The 15,807-nt window shown below is 31.0% G+C and overlaps 1 protein-coding gene across 2 annotated transcripts in view; it reads left to right on the forward strand.

Annotated features, from left to right (window-relative positions):
- LOC139497973 (phosphatidylserine synthase 1-like) overlaps window positions 1–15,807 on the forward strand; it is a 40,269-nt gene that overhangs the window by 13,846 nt on the left and 10,616 nt on the right. Inside the window, exons 2-10 of one of the 2 annotated variants that reach the window (XM_071286228.1) lie at window positions 4,045–4,136; window positions 6,872–6,916; window positions 9,093–9,211; window positions 9,812–9,970; window positions 11,170–11,321; window positions 12,047–12,106; window positions 13,605–13,686; window positions 14,941–15,014; window positions 15,262–15,300. In XM_071286228.1, the coding sequence (XP_071142329.1) occupies window positions 4,045–4,136; window positions 6,872–6,916; window positions 9,093–9,211; window positions 9,812–9,970; window positions 11,170–11,321; window positions 12,047–12,106; window positions 13,605–13,686; window positions 14,941–15,014; window positions 15,262–15,300 (822 nt within the window). Of the gene's footprint in view, window positions 1–4,044; window positions 4,137–6,871; window positions 6,917–9,092; window positions 9,212–9,811; window positions 9,971–11,169; window positions 11,322–12,046; window positions 12,107–13,604; window positions 13,687–14,940; window positions 15,054–15,261; window positions 15,301–15,807 lie in introns of both variants that reach the window. The other variant, XM_071286227.1, reaches the window with a different exon arrangement.

A 15,807-nucleotide genomic window follows, 5' to 3' on the forward strand; every position in this document is an offset into this window, starting at 1 on the left:
TTGTGCTGTTTCTGTAATTGATTAGTTTATTTCAAGTGATTAAAAGAATAACTTAGGACAGACACCCAATCTGTTTTAATGATGATGTGTTTACCGTTAATCAATGCTTCATTATATTTGTATAAATGGATGCTAAAGACTTGATTGTTTGTTGTCAGCTTAACACACACAAAGACTTTGTCATGGTAATTTAGTTAGCTGTATATATATACATTTTTTAATTAGTCTCATTTAATGGATGACTTGAAGACAGTGTTGGTAAAAAAAAATCTGTTTTTGTAGTTGCTCATTACATATATATATTTATTTCTTTAATCACGATTTTTCCTTTTCCTGTCAGACAAGTTGATTATTTTTATTTAATCAACATGTGATTTGTTTGATTTCTTCATTGGTCAAAATTTGAATATGTATACATGTATGACATCAAATTTTCTTACTTTTCTCTGAATGTTATATTGTGAAGACAGGAAAAAAGGTGACTAGGTCGATCTGATGACTTAAATCATCCAATTTAAGTTTTCTTGTTTGAATTGATTTACATTTGTGATTTTGGGGACTTTTATAGCTAACTATGCAGTATGGGCTTTGCTCATTGTTGAAGGCTCCATCAGGTGACAAACAGCTATTATAGTTTATAAATCATTTGGTCTCTTGTAGAGAGTTTTCTCCATGGCAATCATATCCCATCTTCTTATCTTTATATTGTCAGTTATTTTGATCATTTGAAATTTGACGACACAATTTTTTCATGCATTCAAAGAAATCTATTCTATTAACATGTCCATAAAATGTCTGCTTATCAAAAACATCTTTCGGTCAACAAAATCATTTCATTGACACAGACTACCGTATAGTGGATTATTTTTGCGGGGTGTGAATTTTCACTTATTTTAGTGGCTAGAACAAAATCACTAAAATAAATTCCGCCAAATTGAAAGTGTACATGTAAAGGTATTGATGAAGATTTTGAATCCTCCAAAATAATAATCGCCAAAATATTTTGTATACCTTAATATTCAACGAAATTTTACACCCACAAAAATAACTCGCTATACAGTATTTCCATAGTAGATCATATATATTCATGGTTATCTTTGAAGGTATATTGTTGTTACTTATATATTTTAAAGCTCAAATTCCTGCATTTGAGCAGTTAGATTTTTCCTTAATCAAAAATGAGAGCAAAATCTTAAGTTTAGGAATTTTGGTAATCCAATCAAGCAGTTGAACTTAACTTCTCTTTAAATATTTAATTCTTAAATAGAAGTGGTTTGTATTTTCCTAAATTGGAGTGGTTTGAATTTTCCTAAAGTTATATATAAAAAAAATCGTAATGATCAAGCTTTCTGAAACTTTATTATCCAATCAAACATTCTTAAACTGTACCCTTAAAATATTGACCAGAATCCAGCATAGATCAATACATACATAGTACATACATATGAATCTGTAACTGCTAACTGTATTATTGTCTTAAAGAATTTCAATTCTAAAAACTTGTATCTCTTTCCAAAAATTGGAAGGCTTTTAATCCATAGAGGATACTAAAACAAATTTAATACATGTATCGGGGAAAAATCACCATAAGTTATAACTAATTGACTGTAATATTGGAAAAAGATCCGTCAGTATTAACTTCCAAGTAATGTAATTAGCCAAAGTCCAATACAGAGAATGGAAATTACTTGCTGTTTTGCGTTATGGGAACTTTCAGGTAATCATTTTTTGGTTTTGTTTTTTTGCCTTCTTTTTTATACTTTAAGTAGATTATACTAGACGTAGTGCACAACATTTTTGTTTCCAATCTATGCACTGGATTGTTATAAATTTTTGAATAAAAAAGATATTAGTAGATTTAGGTTCGTTCAAGAATATGAATATTTTATCAATTTATATATATATATGCACTCCCACCTTAATTGTGTCTTTATTACTGTACATGTATATGGTTATGTAACCACAAATAGGATATTAAATAACATATATATAAGAAATGAGTTGTAGTTATTAAATGTTCAAATTTGCTTTCATTGCAAAAAAGAAGGTGTTGATAAAGTATTGTAGACTGGTCTTTAGAATACAACCATGAAAACCATCACTTTAATATAGAACTAATTTTTGTTAGCTTGACTATCTCCAGAAAATAATTGACGGAATCACATTTTGTATGATTAGCTTGATTGTAATTAACCTATCAAACAAAAGGATTCTCATAAAATTACATGTTTGTAATGAAACTAATGAAAAGTAATATATTTAAGTAAGTTTTGATTGAAACATATACATGATATATATATATATTTTTTGAATACATGTGGTTCTCAGTATGACATCAATTCTACTGTATCAGATAACCCAGGACTGAAAAGGGGGAGGGGGCACAAACAATGAAGCTGATTGGAATGAGTTTGTGATTGATCCCAACATACATCCCTTACAATTCTTATGATGAGGTACCTCTGTTATTCATGTATAAATATATACATTTTAAGTGAGAAAAAATCCAACTTGTATGTATGGCAGTTGTTTATATTTCTGGCTTACAGTTTGGGTCACATCTGGTCTCTGTATATATGATCCATCAATATTACTTCTGTGAAGGTATAAATGTACATCAAGGAAATTTCTTTGAATCAATAACATTATTAGGATATTGCCCCTGTTAGAAGAAGACATTATAAGAACAATGTTCATGTAATATATAATATATAAGATGGAAAACAGTTCTTAAATCCATGTCAGAGATTCATAGGTTTTTTGGACCTCAGTGGTCTTTTGGTCTAATTTGTTTAAGCTTCACTGGTCTATAGTGAGTATAGTCAGTGTTTTAGCAATCTTTATCACTATTACAAAATTATCTGATCTACACTGGTGAATTGGTCCAGTAATTGCTGACCTTTTACTGGACCAAACCATTTAATACTGGAAATTGCCACATGTCTGACAGACATTAGGAATGACTGTGTTGAATCTTGATGATGATTTGCTGTTTAAATATATATATAAATTAACATCCAGCCGAATGACTGATTAAATACATCCAGTAAATATGATCGAATAAAAACCCTACTTTGTAAAAGGCTGATCATTACTGACATGCTGGGCCAGATTTTTGTTTTGGATCCACTCTGATCAAGTCTTTTTACATGGTAAGCCTGATTATTTTGGTTGCCAGTTAGATAATGTTCAGTTGTAGAGTATAAGCAATCTTTACATCTATTAAGTTAATGCAGCCACGTCCTGTTTGCTAATAAGTTTAATTGTACAAGGAAATTTTTATGTAAAAATTTGTTTGCCTTCTACATTTTGTTCTAGTATAGAAGGGAATGATCTAAAAATATTTGGTGGGCTATCTGCAGATAATGCTAAGTAGTTGCATGGCCAAAGTTGACAACATTTACTTGGGGTAAGAATTTGATATGGTTAGTAACCCTGTTATTAAAGTGTCATGTTTATGTTTTATTTCTATAATATCTATTGATATACATATATATCGTTTTTTAACATCCACCAATATTCACTGTGTTTCATCATCAAACAGGTGGTAAATGGAATGACACCCCACATACCTGTAGCCAGGGGGGGTTTGGGGGTTCGGACGAACCCGCCCTCAATAAGCACTGTTAAAGTCAATTAATGTTCTTTTCGAATTGTGACTGTTAAAGTCAAGTTTGTGAGTCCAATGAACCCCCCCCCCCCCTGGAAATTCCTGGCTACGGGCCTGCCCCAATAAATTTACGAAAAGAAGTATTCATTTCTTAAATGTTTTATTGGGGCAAATACTTAAAAAGATAATAGATAGATACCTGTCGAATCAATGTTATATCTTATACAGTCATTGATTATCTTTTTTCCTTATTTTATTTCATAATAAGATGATCATGTAGTAAAATTATGTGTTATTAATATTTTTTGTATTGATGAATCAAGAGAAGGATAGCAGGTATATATGATCTGAGGCCAATACAGGTAAAAAAGGGGGGATGATTATTATTATTAAACACTTTAACCAATTTTTTTTTTTTTTTTTTTTTTTTACAGAAATGATTCCGGGCCAGAAGATAATTTATGGCACGGATTTTGTTGTGTTGTATTCTTTTTCTTGGTAATCAGTCTGCTAGCTTTCCCTAACGGTAAGTTAATTTATTATGTACTAATTAAGTTTCTTGTGTATATACTACAATTACCAATGCAACTACTCTAATGATTAAGACAGTGAGCCAGCCTGATTGTCCAGGACAGATTTTGAGTTTCAAGAAATTGCCAGTCTGAATATAAATAAGGAAGAATACACAAACATTTGTTATCTGATACAAATTATCTTAGCATGATCTTTTTCCTGAGTTGAATAATTTATGAAATGATAGATAAACCTAGTATAAACATGTACAAACATTGCTTCCTGAAATAAAACCCTCATATACATTTGTATATATACATAGTAGAACTTGTAAGATCAACACAACACAAAAAATATGCAAGACAATTGGTCAGACTTAAAAATCTTGAACATAGGAAGGGTTTACAATTATAATTATGTACACTATTTGTAAACGCCTATGAAATCTTAAAAACATTTATGAAACATAAAATGTTGAGACTGTCCATGAAAAAGAGAAGATCTCTCCTTTTAAGAAATTTGGAGTACACCCTCCTTTAAGATATTAGGAATTCAGAATACAGCTCATACATTTGTGTATAAAATTGAGAATGGAAATGGGGAATGTGTCAAAGAGACAACAACCCGACCATAGAACAGACAACAGCAGAAGGTCACCAACAGGTCTTCAATGCAGTGAGAAATTCCCGCACCCGTAGGCGTCCTTCAGCTGGCCCCTAAACAAATAGGTGACCCTCTGCTGTTGTTTTTTATTTGGTCGGGTTGTTGTCTCTTTAACACATTCCCCATTTCCATTCTCAATTTTATATATATGTTGTGTGCATGTTATCATTTTGTACAAATTATAATTTGTACATGTTGTACAAAAATATTGTACAAATTATAATTTGTATTTTGGCTTTGTACAAATTGTAATTTGTACCAAAAGTGCTTGTACAAATTACAATTTGTACAAAAACGGGCAAAAAATCACTTATAACTTGTACAATAATTTATCATATGGATTTTTGTGAAAAAAAGCATTGATACACATTATTGAATTGCTATTAAATGACCTCACAGTACACCTAGGTAACACAATTCAAAAGAAGTTCTTTATCATTCATTTAAGCAGGTGATGTAGTGATTTATGGAATCAGGTATTGCAAACCATCTTTTGACTCTTAAATCGATGACGACCTGTTTTACAGGCAAGTTTTAACTGCTTCACATAGCAAGTGTTGAAGCTCATGAACCGTTGCTGTGAATAAAAATGTGTATTTCACTGTCACAGTTAGGCGTTTAGACAAATAAATATCCCAGAAAGAAAGCGAGATTAAACCCACGATTTGGTAAGAAATATGACTTTGCTAAAGTCAGGAATATGTCAGTTGTTTTTCTGTCGTTTTTTTTATCAATGTTTTTTTTTTTAACAAGGATCTTTGTTTTATAAATATCTATGACTGTGCATAAAACTTAACGGAAATCAGTTGAGGCAATACAAACTTTAAAAACAAAATACAACTTATGCAGAACAGACAGACAGACTTTTATTTTATAGTTGGTGTAGTATTATAAAATCATCAGACCCAATGGCATTGAACCATTTATCTTTTCACAAACAAAATTTCAGTGGAATAAGTCATGTTAATCCAATCTTTTGATTTACCAATTACAAATATAAATCATCACTTGTTTAAAGAAATCTTTGATTGTTTCCTTGGACGTTTTGAAATAATGAATAAGTGGCAACAAATCTGTCGAGATCCTTTTCACTATCTTTCACGATCCATAATATCAAATTTTACAAATATACTCATTTTTGCAAAGTTTCTGAATTTAAAAAAAAAATCCAAATATCGACAAGAACTAATTATGCAGTACTAGTCTATTGAATGATACTTTTTTTCTAAAGGAAAAGTGGTTTATGTATTAAAAATTTGAAAAAATCATATTTGTTTACTTTTTTTCTCTCAAAAATTTCGAAAATCAATCTGCCTTTAGTAGTTGTGTGAAAACGGTGTATTTTGTTAATAAGGTTTAATGTGTGGTCAGTAAATAACAATTCTATCCTGTGAATCAATGCATTTTTCACCAAAATTCATATTTAAAACTGTTGTAGAAGTTATAAGTGAATTTTGGTCAAATTTTGTACAATTGTAATTTGTACAGGCACTTTTTGTACAAATTATAATTTGTACAAAGGCAAAATACAAATTATAATGTGTACAATATTTTTGTACAAATTATAATTTGTACAAAATGATAACTTGTACACAACACATATACTATTTATAATGAACACATGATACTAAACTCCAAAATTGTACACAAGAATTTGTGTATGCATACATGTATAAGACAAATTCACGAAAATTGGTATCCAATGAATGTTTATGCATCCATTACATGATAGATAATGCACATTTATCTAGCTAGTGAATGATTTGTTCTGAGATTGACATAAAACAGGTGAAAAAAGGTTTAGTCACTTTAAACATTTTATACTGTAAATTCAGAAATTATATGCAATGTTTTTAATTATTTCAAAAATGCGACAGGGTTATAATCGCAATAATTTAAACTCACATTTTGAAATTCTTTATATGGATTAAACAGGATTTTTCTCATATCGCAATGATAAAAACCACATTTTAGTCTAAAATGACAAAATCGCAATAATAAATGCACATAATAATTTCTGAATTTACAGTAGTGGGGAAAGGATATGTTGAGATAAAGTTGTAACTTTTTTTAATGTATTTGTAGGTCCTTTTACCAGACCACATCCAGCACTATGGAGAATTGTCTTTGGTAAGTTAATAAAGAACTGTACAACAACTCATGTTTGCTTATAGTCATACCAAATATTTTAAAATAAGCATTTGTTTTAGGGTTTGATTTTTTACTTTTTGAATGAGACATCTCTCCACAAAAAAACTAAATAAAATTAGCAACTATATTATATATGTCACCTTATAGCCTTTAACTAAAAGCATTGTCTGTCTTTAAACCCATACCTAATGGCAAGCTATTAAAGGCACTAAAATGACATGTAAAAACAATTCAAATGATAAAAAGAAAGGCCGCCTGATTTATTTGCAATAGATTTTTTTGGACTTTAGGTTGTAACTTTGTTACCCTAAATGGCATCTGGTTTAGCATAAAGATTGATTAGATACTAATTTGATTTTTGGGCTAAGGCCAAATAGAATAATATGTGTGTTTCCTATTACATCTTTGAAAAAAATAGGGTAGGTAGGGAATTCTTATTTATTTTATAATTTATTTTTACATTGAGTCTATGGGAGAGAAATTCTGACTTTAAGGTAGGCTATTTTAAGCTTAAAATATCAGGTTGGTAGAGAAATAGGAAACACACCTATTATTTTATTTGGCCTAATTTGGCTGCACTTTTGCATGGCCTTTAAATGCAGAAAGTAAGCAACTCGTTATAGATTTTCAGTTTTTTTCACAGATTTTGGCCTTTACATGTCATTTTATAAGCCATGGTAATTGGCTTAGCATAAAGATTGATTAGATATTAATGTGATTTTAGGGCTAATTTGGCTGCAAATTATACTTTAATTTTTGCATGGCCTTTAAATGCAGAAAGTAAGCAACTCTGTTTATCATTATAGATTTTCTGTATTTTGCACAGATTTTGGCCTTTAGTTGTAATTTTATAAGCCTTGGAAATTGGCTGAGCATAGACATGGTAAAGATTGATTAGATATTAATGTGATTTTAAGGCTAATTTTGCTGCAAATCATACTTTCACTTTTAAATTTGCATGGCCTAAATGCACAAAGTAAACAACTCTGTTTAAATTGTTATAGATTTTTGGTATTTTTTGCAGATATTTGTGGGAAAATTTATCCTTCAAATATAAGTCAATATGTTTATGGATACAGAATGATTGTGTTATTTCAAGATAATCTATATATCAGTAACAAGCTATCTATGGATTCTGTTTTGATGCTAGTAAAATCATTAATTTCAAGAGGAATATATTTTGTCCCCGTAGATCATTATCGTTGATTGAATGCTATTGACAGGCTGTTGAATGTATTGGAAAATTGTTTACAGTGTAATTTGAATAAGTTTGGCTATAAAGCATATTTTTATGTGAATAGATAATAAATTATCACCCAAGATTGCAACAAGCATGACAAGGTAGTAAAAATTTGGGAAAAAAATGAAAAAATTAAATGAATGCATTATTGGAACTTTATAGAAAAACATACATGCATGATGACAAATTTAAATGTATTGTATCTGAAAGAAAATATGATATAAATCAGAATATCTTGTACCATCAGGGACTTTCCATTAGTAATAGTTAAGGTGGTACTCAACACCTTGACTAAAATTAATTTGGCTCGTTTAATTTTCATAAAATTTTGACAAAATATTTACTTTCACCCTTTGAAAAAAATATCAAAATATCAAAAAATTTGAACCAATCACTTTCTCGGAAAAAATTGGTTGGATACATAGCAGTTTGACAAACACTCATTTTGATCATTGAGAAGCTTGATATTTTCTTAACAATACAACGTGATTAAAACGTTTAGCTGATTTTATAGAGTTATCTCCCTGTAGTGTTAGGTACCACCTTAATGACCCATACTAGACTTTTTGGTTGTTGTTGTGCTTCATTGGAAGATGTGCTTATAATTTGTTTCTGAAATATTATTATTGGTTCATGCTATAATTTGCAAGCAGGCTCTTGCTGCTATACAAGAATTAGAATTTTTGGTATGAATGCCAATGAGACATTTATCATGTTTATTATTCTCCACAAGAGAACAAATGACACAGAAATTAGCAAAAAGACAAAAAAAAACTGAAGAGTGAGCAACACAAACCCCAAAACATTTGACTTGGGTGATTAAGAAGGGTAGGCTGTTTCTACTCCAACAGTTGTATCTGTTCATGCAAGTTAAAAACGGATAAATTTATGCCCATTATATTGTTTATATTTTAGGTTTAAGTGTCCTGTATTTCCATATACTTGTTTTTTTCCTGTTCCAAAACCGTCAGGATGTGAGGAAGATGATAGAATGGTTATATCCTGACCTAAAAGGGGTTGGACTATCAGAAAAGGTGAGTGCAGGATTGTGATATCCCGACTTAAAAGGAGTTGGACTATCAGAAATGGTGAGACTAACTCAGGTAAACTTCTATGTCATTTGACCTCTGCTTATAGAGTTTTCACATCGGCAATCATGCCACATCTTCCTATTTTCATATTGTATATATCTTGAATTGATTTAAATAAAGCTACTTACTTACTCATGACACCTTACTTGGTACTCAATGTAGGTAAATATAGGATTGTAAGTCACAATGGGTAATTCAGTATGCAAGCAGAGTAAAGCCACTGAAATGTTCAGTTACAGGAAATCTATTTGTATATTAAATTGCAATGTTGTCCAATCTTATACTGTTTTAATATATTTTTATTTGCTTTTTAAAGCTTATTATTTTCTCAATCAAACAAATGTCAAAATGAATAAACTTAATACTGGTGATTGTAAAGCTAAGAATTATTGTCATCAAGGGAGGCAACACTTGTCAATCAGGTAAAGAGAGTTACTGAACATTGGAGTGAACATATTTACATCAAAATATCAGAAATACTTTTGTACATGTACATTGTATATAGCTCTGAAAAACAATATACCATTCTATATTGTATTTCAGGAATATGCTGTGAATTGTTCCCAGATTGATGTAGCGAGAATATGGTCACACTTAGACCTCTTTGCAGTGGCACATTTTTTAGGATGGACAATGAAAGCACTGTTGATCAGACATTATGGAATATTGTGGACAATAAGTGTCTTATGGGAATTTTCTGAGGTAACTCTTATACTATACTAAAGTATAAAACTGCAGGAAGCTTTTCCTTTTAAACTTATGTAGTGCTCCATTTTCTTGTTTGTTTATTTTTTGACAAATTGAAATGTTTACCATCCTGTACACGGTTTTCAAATAATAGAGCTGTTCTAAAATAGTGTACCATTATGGGAATACCATTGTTTCCCTAATTTATTATTGGTTATTTTAAAATGGTGTTGGAATATTGGAATGCCATTGTTTCTATGACTTTTTGTGCTTGTACTAAATGAAAAAAAATTGTAACCATTTCATTGAGAATACAACCCAAGGACACTAATACAAAAAAAATATAGAGGCAACACCGTTACATTAAGCTCTAAATCACCATGAGTTGTAAGATTAATTTGAACAGACTGAGACTCAAGGATCTGCCATTCAATATCAGTTGAAATTAATCAAAAGACCAAAATCAGTAAAGTAACTGAGACAAAAACCTTTTGGACATGTTCTTAAATATTTGATAGGGTTACTTTACCTACTTTAATAATAATACCCCGGCTTTGAAAAAGTGGGGTATACTGTTTTACCTCCGTCTGTCTGTTAGTGCCATGAATATTTTCGTCACATTTTTCACAGGAATTACAATGCCAGGATTTCTGAAATTATGTTTCAGGCTTTATATAAGTCAGCTATACAGTGTGATGCGTTTTCACATTCATCACTCGACAACTGTTTACCGAACACTTACATATTTTTACACTATTAACATTATCCACTTGCGGCGGGGGTATATTCAATAAGCAGTAGCTCATAGTTTCACTTGTTCAACTTATTTTTTTGGATACCCTATTTCAGTTTCAGTCCTTTCTATCCCACTTTGCAGCAATTTAATCTTGTCATTTTTAGATTGTTCGATGTAGGTAATTAAAGAAAGATCCGCATTTTAAATATTCATGGTGATTTATATTCACTGTTTTTTGTACCCCTGAAAGTTGCAAAATTAATTGCTCACATAGTTATTTGGTATACATTATTATTATTTTTATACCCCCGCTTTAAAAAAGGGGGTGTATACTGTTTTACCTCTGTCTGTCCTTCCGTCAGTCAGTCCGTCCGTCCCATGAATATTTTTCGTCACATTTTTCTCAGGAACTACAATACAATGATTTCTGAAATTTGGTTTTTTGTCCTATTTCAGATTGTATTTTGTCCTATTTCAGATTGTATTTTGTCATTTACTGCCAAACTTTGCCGAATGTTGGTGGGATTCTCTAATCCTTGACGTGCTGATATGTAACGGTCTAGGAATCTGGATTGGCATGGAGATCTGTAAAAAGTTAGAAATGAGAAACTACCATTGGGAAAGTATTAAGTAAGTATTATGATTTATTAATAGTTTGTGTATTAAATTTGTGTTTTATCACATTTTTGTTCCAAATATTTAACTTTTCAAATCAGTGATAAAAATCAAATTGCCTAATTCTAAAAATTGATTAGAATAGTACTGTGGATTCATTTATTTTAGTAAATACCAATTTTTTGGGTTGAGAAAATATTGTATGCCAGTAGATATTTGATTTTGTGGTTTTGCGAAATCTGCATACTAGCCTATACCAAATTTGTCATTCTTTGAACTTTATATTTCTTTGTTCACCTGTTCCCACGAAATCCACAAAAGTTTGCATGCAACAAATAATATTAATTTGGTTGATAGTGACACAAGAGTAAACAAGATGACAACTATGCTGGTCCCATTTCTAATCAAAGCTTCCTCAACTTTGGTATCAAGCTTCATGTGAACATGGTATGCTGAGTAAAACATTTTTAAATCATGACTCATCAACTACATAGTTACAGAATACTGGAATATTTTCACAAATAATGGTTTCCGTTTCATCTTCTCAGGAACTATAAATCAGGCTAAATGTGAATATTCTATAGATTCTGTAATGGGTTTTCACATCCAACACTCATCAACTTCCTGTTTACCAAATATTGCAGGGTATCTAACAATTTCATCTAATGGTGAATAATGTTCCATCAAGTATACAATGATTTCTTACTGATAGATTTATAATACTATGTAATTTTTTTCAGAGCTATACATTCTACATCAGGAAAGATCAGAAGAGCAGTGTTACAGTTCACACCAGCAAGGTATAAACAATAAGGCCAAAAGGAAGGCCATTGTATTGATATATTAATGATTTCTAGTCTTGGGTCATGGATGAAATAGAACAACTTGAAATAAGCAATATTATAACAGATTTTCTCACAAGTTTTTTGATTATTTTCTGTTCTTATCACCTTTGATAATTATAGATTATTGTAGGCCATCTCAACGAGTTGATTTTCTCGCTTGAGCCGGTTCAGCAAAATGATAAAAGCAATCGATTCAAGATGACCAATGATAATCTGTTGATTTTTACCTTGACAACGGCATGTGCACTCTTTGTTCCTAGTTATATTTTTATGCCCCACCTACGATAGTAGAGGGGCATTATGTTTTCTGGTCTGTGCCTCCGTTCGTCCGTCCGGTTAAAGTTTTTGGTCGAGGTAGTTTTTGATGAAGCTGAAGTCCAATCAACTTGAAACTTAATACACATGTTCCCCATGATATGATCATGATGATCTTTCTAATTTTAATGCCAAATTATAGTTTTGACCCCAATTTCATGGTCCACTGAACATAGAAAATGATAGTGCAAAGTTCAGGTTAAAGTTTTTGGTCAAGGTAGTTTTTGATGAAGTTAAAGTTACATCAACTTGAAACTTAGTACACGTTTTCCCTATGATATGATCTTTCTAATTTTGATTCCAAATTAAAGTTTTGACCCCAATTTCACGGTCCACTGAACATAGAAAATGATAGTGGGAGTGGGGCATCCGTGTACTTAAACACATTCTTGTTTTCAAATCACTGGAGTGCAGAGAAAGAAAATTATTATCCGACAGTAAGATCAAAGGAAAATTTTGTAAAATAATGGTATAGAACTTTATTACAGCATGTTCTAGGGATGTATATGGTTAAGTTTGGGAAATCCTCCTTTAGCCTTTGACCTTTCAGATTGCTATATTGCATTCCATTTTTTCCATTTATGCAATAAATATTTCCATCTCACTTATCTCAAGCTCTACTGAATTTTGTGACTTTGAATTTAGACAGCATCGTGACAGTTATGAGTTGTATATTTGGAGAGAGTATGCCTTATAGAATAACATGTGCATTCTTGTTTGATAAAAGCTTTTGATGTTTACTTTTCCTTAGTGGTTTTCTATAGAATTACAAACAGACTACACATCAGAATCATTGTACAAATCTTAATAGGAATAACATTTGATATATTATATTTTGAAAGTGATAACAGATAAGTTGTGCCATAAGTATGATATTAACAAGTATTTATAACCAGTATAGATTTATATTCTTTATATAAGGGATATTCCATTAAAATGTATGTGGTAGGGTAGGAAGGCAAGTTTAATTATTAAATGTGGGTCTTGGGTATTTTTTCAGTACATATCTATTACTATTATGCAAAATAATCTAAAAAAATGATTCTTGGTTGTAGGGATATTTTTAAAGCCCCTTCCTACCCTCCCACATATATAATAGCCCTTACCAATATTTTGATTGTTCTTTGTATATTTTTAGTTGGACTCACGTGAGATGGCTTGATCCAAATTCATCTTATATGAGAATAGTAGCAATCTGTATAATAATTATATTCTGGCAGGTATGTATATTTAAGTTGATTTGTTAAGAACTTCTTTACGTAACTCTTTGTGTAGTATACACTTTTGGAAATTCTTTTGGGAATTTAGTCTTTTCTCAAATTTTCTTAAAAAGATAAAATGTAAGAATATTTTTTAATTTTAAATTTGACAATTTTTACAACCTATTTAAGATTTGGAAGTGATATCCATGTTTCTGTAAAGGCTTGCAGTTAGTAACTATTGAAACAGATTTTCATTATTTTTTTTTTTATTTTATTTGCTTGGCAATGCACAGTACATGGAAATCATCTTGATTTCAGGATCAGGGGTCATAGGAAAATGTCATGATTTTATGTAGTAGGTATTGAGGGCCCTTAACTCTCATCCATTCACATTAAAACATAAACCAATGATTTTGGTTAACAGGAGAGCTTAAGTTCAAGACCACACTATCAAGCGATTTAAGCTTGAGGTCTGCTTAGAATTCCAGTCTTGCATCTGTTTGCTGTCCAACCGATTATTCATCTGTCTGTCTGTTCCGCTTCAGGTTAAAGATTTTGGTCAAGGTAGTTTTTGATGAAATTGAAGTTAACTTTAAACTTAGTACACATGTTCCTCATGATACAATCTTTCCAATTGTAAGGCCAAATTAGAGTTTTGAACCCCAATTTCACGGTCCACTGAACACAGAAAATGATTGTGCGATTGGAGCATATGTGTACTATGGACACATTCTTGTTTTTCAATACATTATTAAGAATTAATTTTTTCATGCCATGCTCTATGCTCATTTTAACATGGGTAGGCATGATATTTGTGAATATCTTAATACCGAGCGTTTAAATGTTTACAAATATAATGCCTACCCATGTTAAAATGAGCATAGAGCATAGCATGATAGAATTATTTTGATTCTTATAGGAATATTTTGAAATTGTGTACTTCAAAGCAGACCTATATTAGACGCTTGAAATGTCATCATTTTAATTTGATGAACCAAAAAAGTTGTAGAAAATCAGCAGTTTATCAATAAAAAAATAACAGAAACATTTAAACTTACTTTCAGAATGTTTTTATTTAATTTTCTATCGAGCAACACCAACAAAAATGTCCATTTTGATCTCTGGCGTTTGTTCAAAATTTATCTGACGTTGCAATTTCAATTATGACCTTAATCACGTGCAGCCCATGTTCTATTTGAATTAAAACATGGCTTTGTACCCAAAGCTAAAGAGGAACTTCATATTAGAATAGTCTATATATATTTTTTTCAGGTTGTTGAATTGAATACGTTTTTCCTGAAACATATACTAGAAATACAAGAATCTCATCCTCTAAACCTATGGAGGCTTACTCTAATTAGTCTTATTTCTGCTCCTACTATAAGGTAAGTATTAATGTTTGGGGAAATTTAAGGGGAGGGGAGGAATGGATATGCGTTATCAATCAAACATGCAAAATACTAGTGCTTGAAATGATCAGTCTTATATCTGCTCCAACTATAAGGTAAGTATCCTCTAAACCTATGGAGGCTTACTCTTATCAGTCTTGTATCTGCTCCAACTATAAGGTAAGTATCCTCTAAACCTATGGAGGCTTACTCTTATCAGTCTTATATCTGCTCCAACTATAAGGTACATATTAATGTTTGGGGAAATTTAGGGGGAGGGGGAATGGATATGAGTTATCAATCAAACACACAAAATACTATAGCTAGTGCTTAAAATTATCAGTCTTATATCTGCTCCAACTATAAGGTAAGTATCCTCTAAACCTATGGAGGCTTACTCTTATCAGTCTTATATCATCTGCTCCAACTATAAGGTACATATTAATGTTTGGGGAAATTTAAGGGGAGGGGGGGGGGGGGAGGAATGGATATGAGTTATCAATCAAACACACAAAGTACTAGTGCTTGAAATGATCAGTCTTATATCTGCTCCATCTATAAGGTAAGTATCCTCTAAACCTATGAAGGCTTACTCTTATCAGTCTTATATCTGCTCCAACTATAAGGTAGGTAATAATGTAATGTTGAATTTCATTGGGTAAAATGCATACAAGGTTTCAATCAATTACAAAATACTAGTACAGTAAAACCTGCTTTATCAGACACCGGAGTAGTCCAACATCCTGCTTTA

Source organism: Mytilus edulis, chromosome 12, assembly GCF_963676685.1.
Source record: "Mytilus edulis chromosome 12, xbMytEdul2.2, whole genome shotgun sequence".
Classification (NCBI taxonomy): Eukaryota; Metazoa; Mollusca; class Bivalvia; order Mytilida; family Mytilidae; genus Mytilus; species Mytilus edulis.